Source organism: Pan paniscus, chromosome 18 (genome assembly GCF_029289425.2).
Source record: "Pan paniscus chromosome 18, NHGRI_mPanPan1-v2.0_pri, whole genome shotgun sequence".
In the NCBI taxonomy this organism is placed as follows: Eukaryota; Metazoa; Chordata; class Mammalia; order Primates; family Hominidae; genus Pan; species Pan paniscus.
Window position 1 is genome coordinate 79216984 of NC_073267.2, and position 12988 is coordinate 79229971.

General features: G+C 38.3%; 1 protein-coding gene across 9 annotated transcripts in view; it reads left to right on the forward strand.

Moving 5' to 3' along the window:
• NFAT5 (nuclear factor of activated T cells 5) overlaps positions 1-12988 on the forward strand; it is a 142106-nt gene that overhangs the window by 104482 nt on the left and 24636 nt on the right. For all 9 annotated transcript variants that reach the window (XM_003814542.5, XM_008967247.5, XM_003814541.6 and 6 more), the window contains 3 exons: positions 3323-3457; positions 3584-3636; positions 10537-10669. In XM_003814542.5, coding sequence (XP_003814590.2) covers positions 3323-3457; positions 3584-3636; positions 10537-10669 — 321 coding nt within the window. The remainder of the gene's footprint in view (positions 1-3322; positions 3458-3583; positions 3637-10536; positions 10670-12988) is intronic.

Below are 12988 nucleotides of genomic sequence, written 5' to 3' on the forward strand. Positions count from 1 at the left end.
ATGGCAATCATTAAAAAGTCAGGAAACAGCAGGTGCTGGAGAGGATGTGGAGAAATAGGAACACCTTTACACTGTTGGTGGGACTGTAAACTAGTTCAACCATTGTGGAAGTCAGTGTGGCGATTCCTCAGGGATCTAGAACTAGAAATACCATTTGACCCAGCCATCCCATTACTGGGTATATACCCAAAGGACTATAAATCATGCTGCTATAAAGATACATGCACACATATGTTTATTGCGGCATTATTCACAATAGCAAAGACTTGGAACCAACCCAAATGTCCAACGATAGACTGGATTAAGAAAATGTGGCACATATACACCATGGAATACTATGCAGCCATAAAAAATGATGAGTTCATGTCCTTTGTAGGGACATGGATGAAATTGGAAATCATCACTCTCAGTAAACTATCGCAAGAACAAAAAACCAAACACTGCATATTCTCACTCATAGGTGGGAATTGAACAATGAGAACACATGGACACAGGAAGGGGAACATCACACTCTGGGGACGGTTGTGGGGTTGGGGGAGAGGGGAGGGATAGCATTGGGAGATATACCTAATGCTAGATGACGAGTTAGTGGGTGCAGCACACCAGCATGGCACATGTATACATATGTAACTAACCTGCACATTGTGCACATGTACCCCAAAACTTAAAGTATAATAATAATACATTAAAAAAAAAACTTTACAAGAATAGTAAATTTTAAGTAACAAAACTGTATAATATGTGGGATCCCTTCTGCATAATTGTATAATGTCAAGATTCAATATACTTCTTTTCTGACTTGTACTGTATAACTTGTGAATAAAGCAGGTCATTTTTTCAGAAACAAACAAACAAAAAAAAGTAACCGACTAGTTCTTTCTGTAATGTAAATACGAATATGTAGAAGACAAATATATTCTAAACCTTGGGGCCTCATTTGGCCGTCTTATGCCTTTAACACTTAAATTTAAAAAATGAGATATGGGAAAAAGTTTTATCAGTAATCAGTGAAGTGGAATTTCCACACAGTATTTGAAAATGGAGGGAAAGGTTATACGCTTTACGTTTCATTTTGGTAATACAATATATTAATGTAATTTTAACAAGATATACCATATGTTTCTGGAATGTTTTTAAAAACAAGTATCTATTTCCTGTTACTCCAAAAAGTTACCTTTGAATAAACTGATTTAGTTAATTCTTCATTTAAAAGGGTATATCATTGTCAGTGTATGACCAATAACCCTTTCCATTCTGTTCACACATTTACCCTATAGGTTCTAGACAATACTTATTTTTTGTTTTTTTGTTTTTTGTTTGTTTCTTTTTTTAGACAGGGTTTCACTTTTGTTTACCAGGCTGGGGTGCAGTGGCGTGATCTTGGGTCACTGCAACCTCTGCCTCCTGGGTTCAACCGATTCTCCTGCCTCAGCCTCCCGAGTAGCTGGGATTACAAGCATGTGCCAGCACACCCAGCTAATTTTTTGTATTTTTAGTAAAGATGGGGTTTCACCATGTTGGCCAGGCTGACCAACTCGAACTCCTGACCTTCTCGAACTCCTGACCTCAGGTGATCTGCCCCTCTCGGTCTCCCAAAGTATTGGGATTACAGGCGTGAGTCACCTCACCTGGCCAGTGTATTTGTTTATACATTCACAATTTCTTTTAAACTCCCCAGCATTGTTGAAAATGTCATTTATCATATACAAACAGGTTAAATATCTCTTATCTTAAATGCTTAGGACCCGAAGTGTTTCAGGTTTTGAATTTCTTTGGACTTTGAATTTCTTTGCATATACATAATGAGGTTTCATGGGAATGGTACCCAAGTGTAAACACAGAATTCATTTGTGTTTCATGTACAGCTATACACATAGCTTGAAGGTAATTTTACATAATATTTTAAATAATTTTGTGCATCAGAGTTTCAAAAAGCAAAGGTGTCACTGTTTCAGCCACCTTTGTAAACAATCTTTGTAAATAACCTGTTTGGCATCACCATCATTCCTGACTCTGAATTTATTTTTATTTTTATTTTTTTTGAGACGAAGTCTTGCTGTGTCACCCAGGCTGGAGTGCAGTGGCACAATCTTGGCTCACAGCAACCTCCACCTCCCAGGTTCAAGAGATTCTCCTGCCTCAGCCTCCCAAGTAGCTGGGATTACAAGCACCCACCATCACGCGCAGCTAATTTTTTGTATTTTTAGTAGAAACAGTGTTTCACCCGACTCTGAATTTATATGCTACCAATAAGCAATCCTTTTCTTATATTTCTTCACACATAAGTACTTAACACCGGTGCAATCATGACTCACTGCAGCCTCGACCTCTGGGGTTTAAGTGATCCTCCCACTCCAGCCTCCTAAGTAGCTGGGAATTGTATGTGCATACTACCACGCCCAGCTAATTTTTTTGATTTTTCTGTAGAAACAAGGTCTCACTATTGCCCAGGCTGGTCTTGAACTCCTGGGCTCAAGTGATCCTTCAACCTTAGCCTCCCAAAGTGCTGGGATTACAGGTGTGAACCACTGCACCCAGCCCAGGTGTGTAAATTTTTGAGCATTGTATTGGCACTAAAAAGTTTTGGATTTTGGAGCATTTAAGATTTTAGATTTTTGGCTGGGCATGGTGGCTCATGCCTGAATCCCAGCATTTTGGGAGGCCGAGGTGGGTGGATCACAAGGTTCGAGACCAGCCTGACCAACATGGTGAAACCCCGTCTCTACTAAAAATACAAAAATTAGCTGGGCGTGGTAGTGTGCACCTGTAATCTCAGCTACTGAGGAGGCTGAGGCAGGAGAATCACTTGAGCCCAGGAGGCAGAGGTTGCAGTGAGCTGAGATCACACCTCTGCACTCTAGCCTGGGCGACAGAGTGAGACTCAGTCTCAAAAAAAAAAAGATTTTAGATTTTTGGATTAGGGATGCTCAACCTGTATTTAACAAAGACAGGATACTTGTTTGTATCAATAGCTGAAGTCTAAATGATACTGCAATAACACACAATTTAAAAGAAGACAACAAAACAAAACTCAGTGGCTTACAACAACCGAGTTGGTAAAACCATGTGATGGCTCTCAAAACTTTCACTTGGACTTGGCACATTACTTCAGTTCACATTTGATTATCCAAACCAGTCACATGACCAAGCCTGTCAGTAGAGCAAGAATTATAGCCTTTCCAGATAATTGTGTAACTATAAAAATATTTATTACTCCTCCTTCAATAAAGACAACTCATAGAACCGGATGATTGCAAGTTGATTTTAGGTAAGAAATAAGTTTTGGTGGTTCTTGTTATAGAATGCTTATGTATCTCCACAGCTCAGCCAGCAGGAGTGCCAGAAATCTTAAAGAAAAGCTTGCATAGCTGTTCAGTGAAAGGAGAAGAAGAAGTGTTTTTAATCGGCAAGAACTTTCTGAAAGGAACTAAAGTTATTTTCCAAGAAAATGTTTCTGGTAAGTACGCATATTTGTGGTACAGATATTTGTATGTTTTCACTTTGTTATATGGATATAGTTATAGCTACAGAGTAAAAAAAATAGTTCAAAAGTTTAATAAATCACTGTTTTTATTTCAATCAGATGAAAACTCTTGGAAGTCAGAAGCTGAAATTGATATGGAACTATTTCATCAGGTAAAATTTAAGCTTTTTTATAATTTGGTTATTTACTCTCTGAGCAATTCAGTTTTGTTTTGAAATTTTCCTGAATCAATAGATTAAATTTCTTCTTCCTGTGGGATTGATATGAATTATTTAAAGTTTCTTTCTTGAGTTTCTTTAACCAAAATAGAATTATTTTCCTAATGGTAAACATGACCACCTCTATTTTAAAAAGTTAGGATCATTAACAAATGTTTCCATTGTTAATAAACAAAATCTTTCTTTCCTGATATTTATTTTCTCTGAGGATTTGCATAATCTTAATCCACTATATAGTTAAATAAAAGGGAAACCAATATTTATTGAGAATCTGTTATGTTTCAGGTGCTTTATATTTGTTAAACCTTCTTGTGTTCAGAAGCACTCATCACACTGATATTAGTCTGTATTTGCAGGACCTTACCATGTATTGTTTCCCAAATAACAATGAAAACTTGAAAACAAGGATCAAGACCTGACTTAGGAATTCGTATTTAGAGCAGACAGGACCAAACCCCTAGAAATTGAGACTAACAGAAGGCCAAATTTATAAGCAAGTTAGAAGGCACATGGAGAAGAGGTAGTATGTACAGGTGTAGACCTGAGACAGAGAGAGAAGAGAGAAACAGGAACAAGCTAATGTGTAAATTACCCAAAGCCTAAAATTTAGTGTAAGCTGATGGGGAAAGAAAAGAGCACATGACAGAAGGTAGAGAAATAGAAGAGGCAAAAATTAGACAATCTATAGCCACTTTATCCAAAAAGTTTATAATTTCCTTGTTGTTTTAAAATTTATTTTTTATTCCTTTGTGTATTTTTAAAAACCTAATAAAATTTAAAACATATATCCAATATATTGCCACACTCAAGGCTCAGGGCACAGCCAAGACTGTTCCCACTTCATACACCAGACACAAGTTCAAAGGTCCCCAGGCCACCCTCTTTTTTTGAACGAGTGGCTCAAACAGTATTTTTCCTACTGTCCCCTTGGATTTGATAACTTCCTAGAAAAATTCACAGAACTCTGGGAAGTGCTATACTTAGTGCCTGTAGTTTTTTTGTTTGTTTGTTTTTGTTTTGTTGTTGTTGTTTTAAGATAGTCTTGCTCTGTCGCCAGGCTGGCATACAGTGGCGCGATTTCAGCTCACTGCAACCTCTGACTCCCTGGTTCAAGCAATTCTCCTGTCTCAGCCTCCTGAGTAACTGGGACTACAGGCACGTGCCACCATGTCCAGCTAATTTTTGTATTTTTAGAAGAGACGGGGTTTCACCATGTTGGCCAGGATGGCCTCCATCTCCTGACCTCATGATCTGCCCGCCTTGGCCTCCCAAAGTGCTGGGATTACAGGTGTGAACCACTGTGCCTGGCCTAGTGCCTATAGTTTTACAACAAAAGGATAGAAATCAGAATCAGCTAAAGGGAGAGATGCATAACACAAGGTCTCGGAGTGTCCCAGGCACTAACCTTCTGTCATCCTCAGGAAGACATTACCATCTTGGCATAGCAATGTGTGATGATAACAATATGCAGAGAATTACCAACCAGGGAAGCTCACCCAAGCCTTTGGTGTCCAGAGTTATTATTTCAGACCTGATTATATACTGCCCATGCAGCTACCTTTGGTCTTCACTTCCACAAGGTTAGAATTGATATGGTGTGTTCCAAAGCCTCTGTTATAAATCACATTGTTAGACTATCCAGTGACCAAAGCTCTCAAGTAAATACCACTGTCACACAAGACATTGCAGGAACCTAGAGATTACCTCCTAGCAGCCAGAGGTAAAGACCAGAACTCTCTCTGGGTGAAGTTAATTATTTCCTAGACAATATCGTATGGTGTGGAGATTCCTATATATCTAGACAAATGCTATGTGGCAAGTTTTCCTCTGGCCTTATGCAACTACATGTTGTGGAAAAGAGATAATGGGACTTAACAAACATTCCTTTGTCACACAGACCATTGGGCAATATCTCCTAGGGTTTATAGTCAGACTAGTCTTAATTGAAGTTCTAATACCTGCTTTGTCATTAGCAATCTGTGTTAACTAAGTAAGACAAATCACTTTTGTGCTCCAGTTTTCTGATCTGTAAGATAAGCGCTTTCATTAGATTATTTGAGACTCCTCTGACTCTAACATTTTATTATTTCTTATATTATTTGATCAGACCATCTCCACTCCCATGAACCAACAATAGCTTCCTCTGGAGTACTCCTGGAGGTTAGAGGCAATGTATTATAATTCTTCTGTGTTCCTTGTAATACCAAACACTTAATAGATACACAAGAAAAACTTATTAGTTCATTTTATTCACCTTGAAGAAAAAAATGGGTGACTGTGTGGTCTAAGTAAGGTTCATTTGTTCTTTCCGAGGATACTTCAAACCCTAATTTCAGCCAGGTCTTTAAATACCTAGAGTTGTAATCCTAACTGAAACTTAATTTATTCATGCAGTACTTTTGTATGCTATGAACATGTTTTGTTTCTTGACAAATTAGTTAGATTAATGTAGACTCCCTTGCTTGTAATGCTCTTTTATGATTGTTATTCTTATGATAAAGATTGATAGATAAGGAGACTATTTCTGGAGATTGAGAGACTTGCCTTATAAATTATACAAAATATCAATGACATAGCCCCAACAAATTGTAGTGTTAACTTGCTATTTTGTATAAAACTTTATATTCATAAGTTATCCTCCCTCCCTACCTCCATTTTTCTTTCTCTCTCTCTCTTGCCTTTTGAGGCATGGGGTAGTTATATTTTTAAAACACTTTTTTTCAAGGCAGTTATGCCAGCTACAGTAGGTTAAAGAATAATAATCATAAAAATAAGACACGTGGTGGAATGGAAAGGAATTATATCCTTATTTGGTGACTATATCTGGAGGTCCTGGGGTTTTTGCAAGCAAGTATGTAAACAAACTAAATCATAATATAATCTGTCGTTAATTCTGTGGTTTTGTTCATTTTTATCTTTTTCAGAGAGAGGTTTTATTTTATTTTTTTTCTAAAGGGGTTTTCTTGGAAGCCTTTTCTTTGAGTGGAATCAGAGCTGAGATCCTAGAGAATTGATTCTAGAGATTATATTAAAGGAAGAAAACCCACAAAGTAAACCTTTAGGGGGAAGAAAATGTGTTGAGTCTGGGCATGGTGACTCATACCTATAATCCCAGCACTTTGGGAGGTAGAGGCAGGAGGATTGCTTGAAGCTGGGAGTTTAAGACCAGCCTGGGCAACATAGTGAGATCCCATCTCTACAAAAAATTTAAAATATAGCCAGGCATGGTGGCACATGCATATAGTTCCAGCTACTTGGGAGGCTGAGGTCAGAGAATCACTTGAGCCCAGGAAGTTGAGGCTGCAGTGAGCCCTGATTCCGCCACTGCACTTCCACGTGGGTGACAGTGAGACCCTGTCTCAAACAAAAAAAAAAAGACAACACACTTTGGATGTGATCAGTAAAGAAATATTAGGCCTACACAAAAAAAGTTGAAAGGGAATCTCTACAATATTTAAAAATACCCAGCAGATGGTATAGTAGAAAAGACCATTTAAAGATAATTTCACAAATTGCAATTGTGAAAGATTGTAATAGCCATTCAGTTGCAAACCCAAAATCAATTCGTCAGGTATTACACTTTTTCTATCATATTATAAATATTGCCAGGCATGTGGCTCATGCCTATAATCCCAGCAGTTTGGGAGGCCGAGGCAGGTGAATCACCTGAGGTCAGGAGTTCGCGACCAGCCTAGACAATATGGCAAAACCCCATTTCTACTAAAAATACAAAAATTTGCTGGGTGTGGTGGCGTATGCCTGTAATCCCAGCTACTTAGGAGGCTGAGGCAAGAGAATCACTTGAACCCAGGAGGCGGAGGTTGCAGTGAGCTGAGATCACGCCATTGCACTCCAGCCTGGGCAACAAGAGTGAAACTGTCTCAAAAAAAAAAAGTAATACGGTATTATAAATATTGAGACTAATGAAGTCTGGAAAAACAATTCTTTGTTCAATTGTTTTCTGGTCTTCTGGTCCATAGTATACCTCATGCTCATGTATACCAAATATGATGGGTACATGATCATTCATTATGTCTATTCCCTTTTAACAACTGTAGATGAGTTATATATAACATTAATTACCTATTAAAAATATATATATAAAGGGATATTCAATCTATATATACAAATATACATAAAAGGATAGCTCGGGGAAGATGGTATAAATGTGGAAAGAAAATTCTTGAAAGAAGTACAAAAAAAAGATCCTCAGAAGAATTTGTGGGAAGAGCTAGACTAAACAAAGACTTGAAAGCTTAGAGGTTATGTTTTCCAAATCAGTTCTAAGAGTAATTTTGTAATGGGTCTTTGGTCAAGTCTAATTGTAGATATTCTAATTATGTAGGTATTCTAATTATATATATTCCCAACTGTAAAATTAATGTGACAAAATAAAAAGTATCTCATAGAAGAGTGAAAGATATCTAGCACCATTGCTGGTACACTCTGAAAAAGATTATCTGCTAGGGAAAAAGTTATTTTGAATCTAAGCAGATTTTTCTAAGAAATTAAAATTCAATTGTTTTCCTTTTTTTATCCCAAAGAGCATTATACCTGCTCCCAAAGCCTCCCAACCCTTTGTATGTTTTGTATGTACTGTATCCCTAGCTCAGTGATAGTTAATTGTTTCTAATTTATGAGAGGGTATTAAAAATAGCTTTTGATCACTAGTGACAGTTTACCTAATTTTAAATTCAGATCAGTTGTAGAATTTCTAGATTCAGATTGAGGAAGTTTGAAGAATTAGTAGCAAAATAGGTTCATTTGGTTTTTAAAAGGTTTCAAAATTAGTTTTACTTAAATGTGCTCTCCAAAGCAAGTAGAGTAAAAGTATTTTGATAAAATATGCATCTGATTTGTAGACACTAGTCCTGTTACTAATTGCCAAGAAACAAGTTTTTATTCAAAAGAATAGTTTGAATTATGGAGTTTGCCAAACAGTTTTAAGAGTGAGAGCTCTCACAAGCTGTTCATTCAACCATCTCCTTAACTCTAGATAGACTGTTTCTGTGACATAGTTGTAGTGTTTAAACAACAGAGTAAAAATGAGGTAGACAAGATTCAGTAACTCTGTTTCTTAGAAGTTAGATCAATACCAGTGCATTTTTTATGACCTTGTATGTGTTCAGATTTAGCTCCTGCCTCATAACTGTGGATGTATGCATATTTGTACGTTTTTCCACCTAGTTGAAAAGAATGTGGTTTTTTTGAGATGGCTAACTTAGGAGGCATTCTGTTAATGCCGTAAATTAGAAGCTAGTTTTTTGTTTTTTTGTTTTTTGTTTTTGGAGACAGAGTTACGCTCTTGTTGCCCAGGCTGGAGTGCAATGACGCGCTCTTGGCTCACCTCAATCTCCGCCCCCCGGGTTCAAGCGATTCTTCTGCCTCAGCCTCCTGAGTAGCTGGGATTACAGGCATGTGCCACCAGGGCTGGCTAATTTTTTGTATTTTTAGTAGAAACAGGGTTTCACCATGTTAACCAGGTTGTTCTCAAACTCCTGACCTCAGGTGATCTGCCCACCTCGGCCTCCCAAAGTGTTGGGATTACAGGCGTGAGCCACCGTGCCTGGCCTAGTTCTTTATTTATAATGTGACTGTATTTCAGAGAGTGTTTTAAGATGGCTCAGAAACAAATTAAATTCTCAGAAATGGAAACCTTGACCTTGATCTCATTTGTCCCATGTTTTCTATTCAACTGAGTCAACGAACTATGTAGTCTAACTAAATTTTAAATGTCATCAAACTCACGTCACCCTCAGCTGTCAGCTTCGGCCTCCTGCAAATCAGATCATTAGTGAAAAAGCATAATCACTACCCTGTGATATCCCCTACCATTATAATAATCTACTAGGGAAGAAGAAAAAAAAGTCAAATATGGCTCATATTACCCTCTAAGAAGATATAGTACCCTCGAGTAAGTACTGGTGAAACTTTTATGAACTCTGCCTTTCTCTTATAAGGATGCTTCTGCCACTGTTCCAACTAAAAACATCTTTGGTTTACTGAGATGTGGATAAACTGAATCCAATTTGACTTAAAATGAGAATTATGTTGTTAGGAGTAGCGAACTGCATTGTGAAATACATCTCACATTGAGGTTGTACAGAACGTATAGTAACTGACTTTGCCCTTGGTGGGCATATTTTTTTTCTAATAATTTATTCATTCTTTTATTCAATATGTACCTTATGTAAGGTACTATTCTTTACAAGTGAGACAGAGTGAAGAACAAAACAGCCTAGATCCTCATGGAGCTTACATTCTTATGTTTGGAGAAAGACCAAAAAACAAGCAAATAGGGTAATTTGCAGGGGTGATGATAAGTGCTGTTATGGAAATAAACAAGATTATGTTATAAGGTTGGGGAAGGGTTTTTGCTTTAAATAGGATGATCAGGGAAGGCTTCTCTGAGGTGACATTTGTATCTGACCTGATAATGGGTTAGGAACTCACCATTTGAGGAGGTGAAGGAATAATATTGCAATTGAAGAGAATAACAAGTATAGAGAATCTGAGGTAAAACTGAGTTTAGTATGTTAAAAGAAGGGACGGAGGTCAGTGTGGCTACAGTGTAGTGAGCTAGAAGAGCAGGAATGAGATGAAGTTGACAGGGCAGGGATCTTGACCTTGTAAGCCATTGTAAAACACTTGGATTTTACCTTGAAAGCAGTGTTAAGATTAATATCCTGATGCCTGTGAACCTGAGCTTTAAAATGCATTCTTTTTTTTTAATCACTTTTTAAACTTTACAGCTAACAGGAAATATACTTAATTTAAAATTTTTAAATTTAAGTATTGCTTCTTTTCCAACTCTTGTGCTTTTCTTTACATTAGAATCATCTTATTGTGAAGGTTCCCCCCTATCATGACCAACATATAACTTTGCCTGTGTCAGTGGGAATATATGTAGTGACGAATGCTGGAAGATCTCATGATGTTCAACCATTCACTTACACTCCAGACCCAGGTATGTCAAAATGAAAAATTCAGAACTAAAACAAATAATTAATTTCCAGTTTTTTGAAAGAATATGAAGATGACTAGCCAACCAAAAAGAAAGTTGCTCACTAAGATGAATTGATGTTAGTTTCTTTTGGAAATGACATTATTTTCTAAGAGGACAGCCGCCAAATACTGCTTTTACTCTTATGTTAAGGAATCATTTCTACCTTATACTATAATAATGAAAGCCAGCAATGCTCTGAAGTCACATTCTCTGAAGCTATCTGACAGGTTACTCCTCCATAAGAATTTCCATGCATTGACTACCGCTTATGTGCAGAAACCTGAAAGTGACAACTTTGGGAAATTGCTAATAGTTTAGTTTGGCTGGTTTATAGGGTACATTTTGAGAGAGAGAAGAGATAAACTAGAGTGACAGGTGATAAAATAAAAAATCCCAAAGACTGATGGTGAATAAATATTTTTTTCTTTCTATATTGCCCCATAATACCTGATAAATATTTTAAATAAAACTTTGGTTGGGTTAAAACGATATTTTAGGCTGGGTGCGGTGATGCACACCTGTAATCTCAGCACTTTGGGAGGCCGAGGCGGGTGGATCACCTGAGGTCAGGGGTTTGAGATGAGGCTGGCCAACATGTTGAAACCCTGTCTCTACTAAAAAAAAAAAAAAAAAAAAAAAATTAGCTGGGTGTGGTGATGGGTGCTTGTAATCCCAGCTACTGGGGAGGCTGAGGAAGGAGAATTGCCTGAACCTAGGAGGTACAGGTTGCAGTGAGCTGAGATTGTGCCATTGCACTCCAGCCTGGGCGATAGAGCGAGATTGTCTCAAAAACAGAAATCAAAACAAAAACCTGATATTTTAGAAATGAGAGGAACTAAATTTTTTTTTTTTTGCATGTGAGTGGGAGACGGAGTCTCGCTGTGTCACCCAGGCTGGAGTGCAATGGCGCGATCTTGGCTCACTGCAACCTCCACCTCCTGGGTTCAAGCTATTCTCCTGCCTCAGCCTCCCGAGTAGCTGGGACTACGGGCGTACACCACCACGCCCAGCTAATTTTTGTTTTTTTAGTAGAGACGAGGTTTCACCATGTTAGCTAGGCTGGTCTCAAATTCCTGACCTTGTGATCCACCTGCCTCGACCTCCCAAAGTGCTGGGATTACAGGCGTGAGCCACCACGTCCGACCCTAAAATGTTCAAAGTTTAGAAGATACCTATTTATGAAGTGTCTCATAAGTTATTTGCCTGCATTCATTTAGATGCCTGAAAAAAGCAAAAAGCCTCCTTTTGGCAGAAATGGGGAGAACATTTTGGAAATGGAAACTCTTTGCATGCTCCATTGACCTAGGCTTGGCTTCTGCCATGTTTACCATTGGTTCAGTTCAGTCCAGTCTCAAGCATACTTCAGAATTAGCAGTTCTTCTCTATCTGTAGTTTATTAGTATGTTATTTCCATATAGTTCAAGATCCAGTGAGGTAGAAGGTAAAGAATGGGGCAAAGAAAGAAAGCCCTGGCATCAAAAAGTGAAGAAAACAGTAGCTAGGACAGAATAACAACTAGTTTAAGTTAATTGCTTTCTATCACTTAATTTTTCTGTTCACTATTCTCTTTTCTTTTCTTTTCTTTTTGAGATGGAGTCTTGTGTTGCCCAGGCTGGGGTGCAGTAGCGTGATCCTGGGTCATTGCAACCTCTGCCTCCCAGGTTCAAGCGATTTTCCTACCTCATCCTCTAATGAATAGCTGGCACTACAGGCATGCACCACCACACGTGGCTAATTTTTGTTAGTAGAGACAGGGTTTTGCCATGTTGGCCAGGCTGGTCTCAAACTCCTGACCTCAGGTGATCTGCCCGCCTCGGCCTCCCAAAGTGCTGGGATTACAGGCGTGAGCCACCACTCCCAGCCTCCTATTTTATTCTTAATCGTATCTGAATTTTGCAACATTATTTTCTACTAATTTGTTACAAAAGGTATGCCACAGTACAGCACTGTTAAAATACCCCTTGAAGGCCTGGCATGGTGGCTCACACCTGTAATGCTAGCACATTGGGAGGCCGAGGTGGGAGAATCACTTAAGGCCAGGAATTCAAAACCAGCCTGGCCAACATGGTGAAACCCCTCTCTACTAAAAATACAAAAATTAGCCAGGCGTGGTAGTGGGCACCTGTTTACCCAGCTACGTGGGAGGCTGAGACAGGAGAATCTCTTGAACCCGGGAGGTGGATGTTGCAGTGAGCCAAGATCACACCACTATACTCTAGCCTGGGAAACAGAGTGAGACTTTGTCAAAAAATAAATAAATAAATAACCTTGATATTTGTC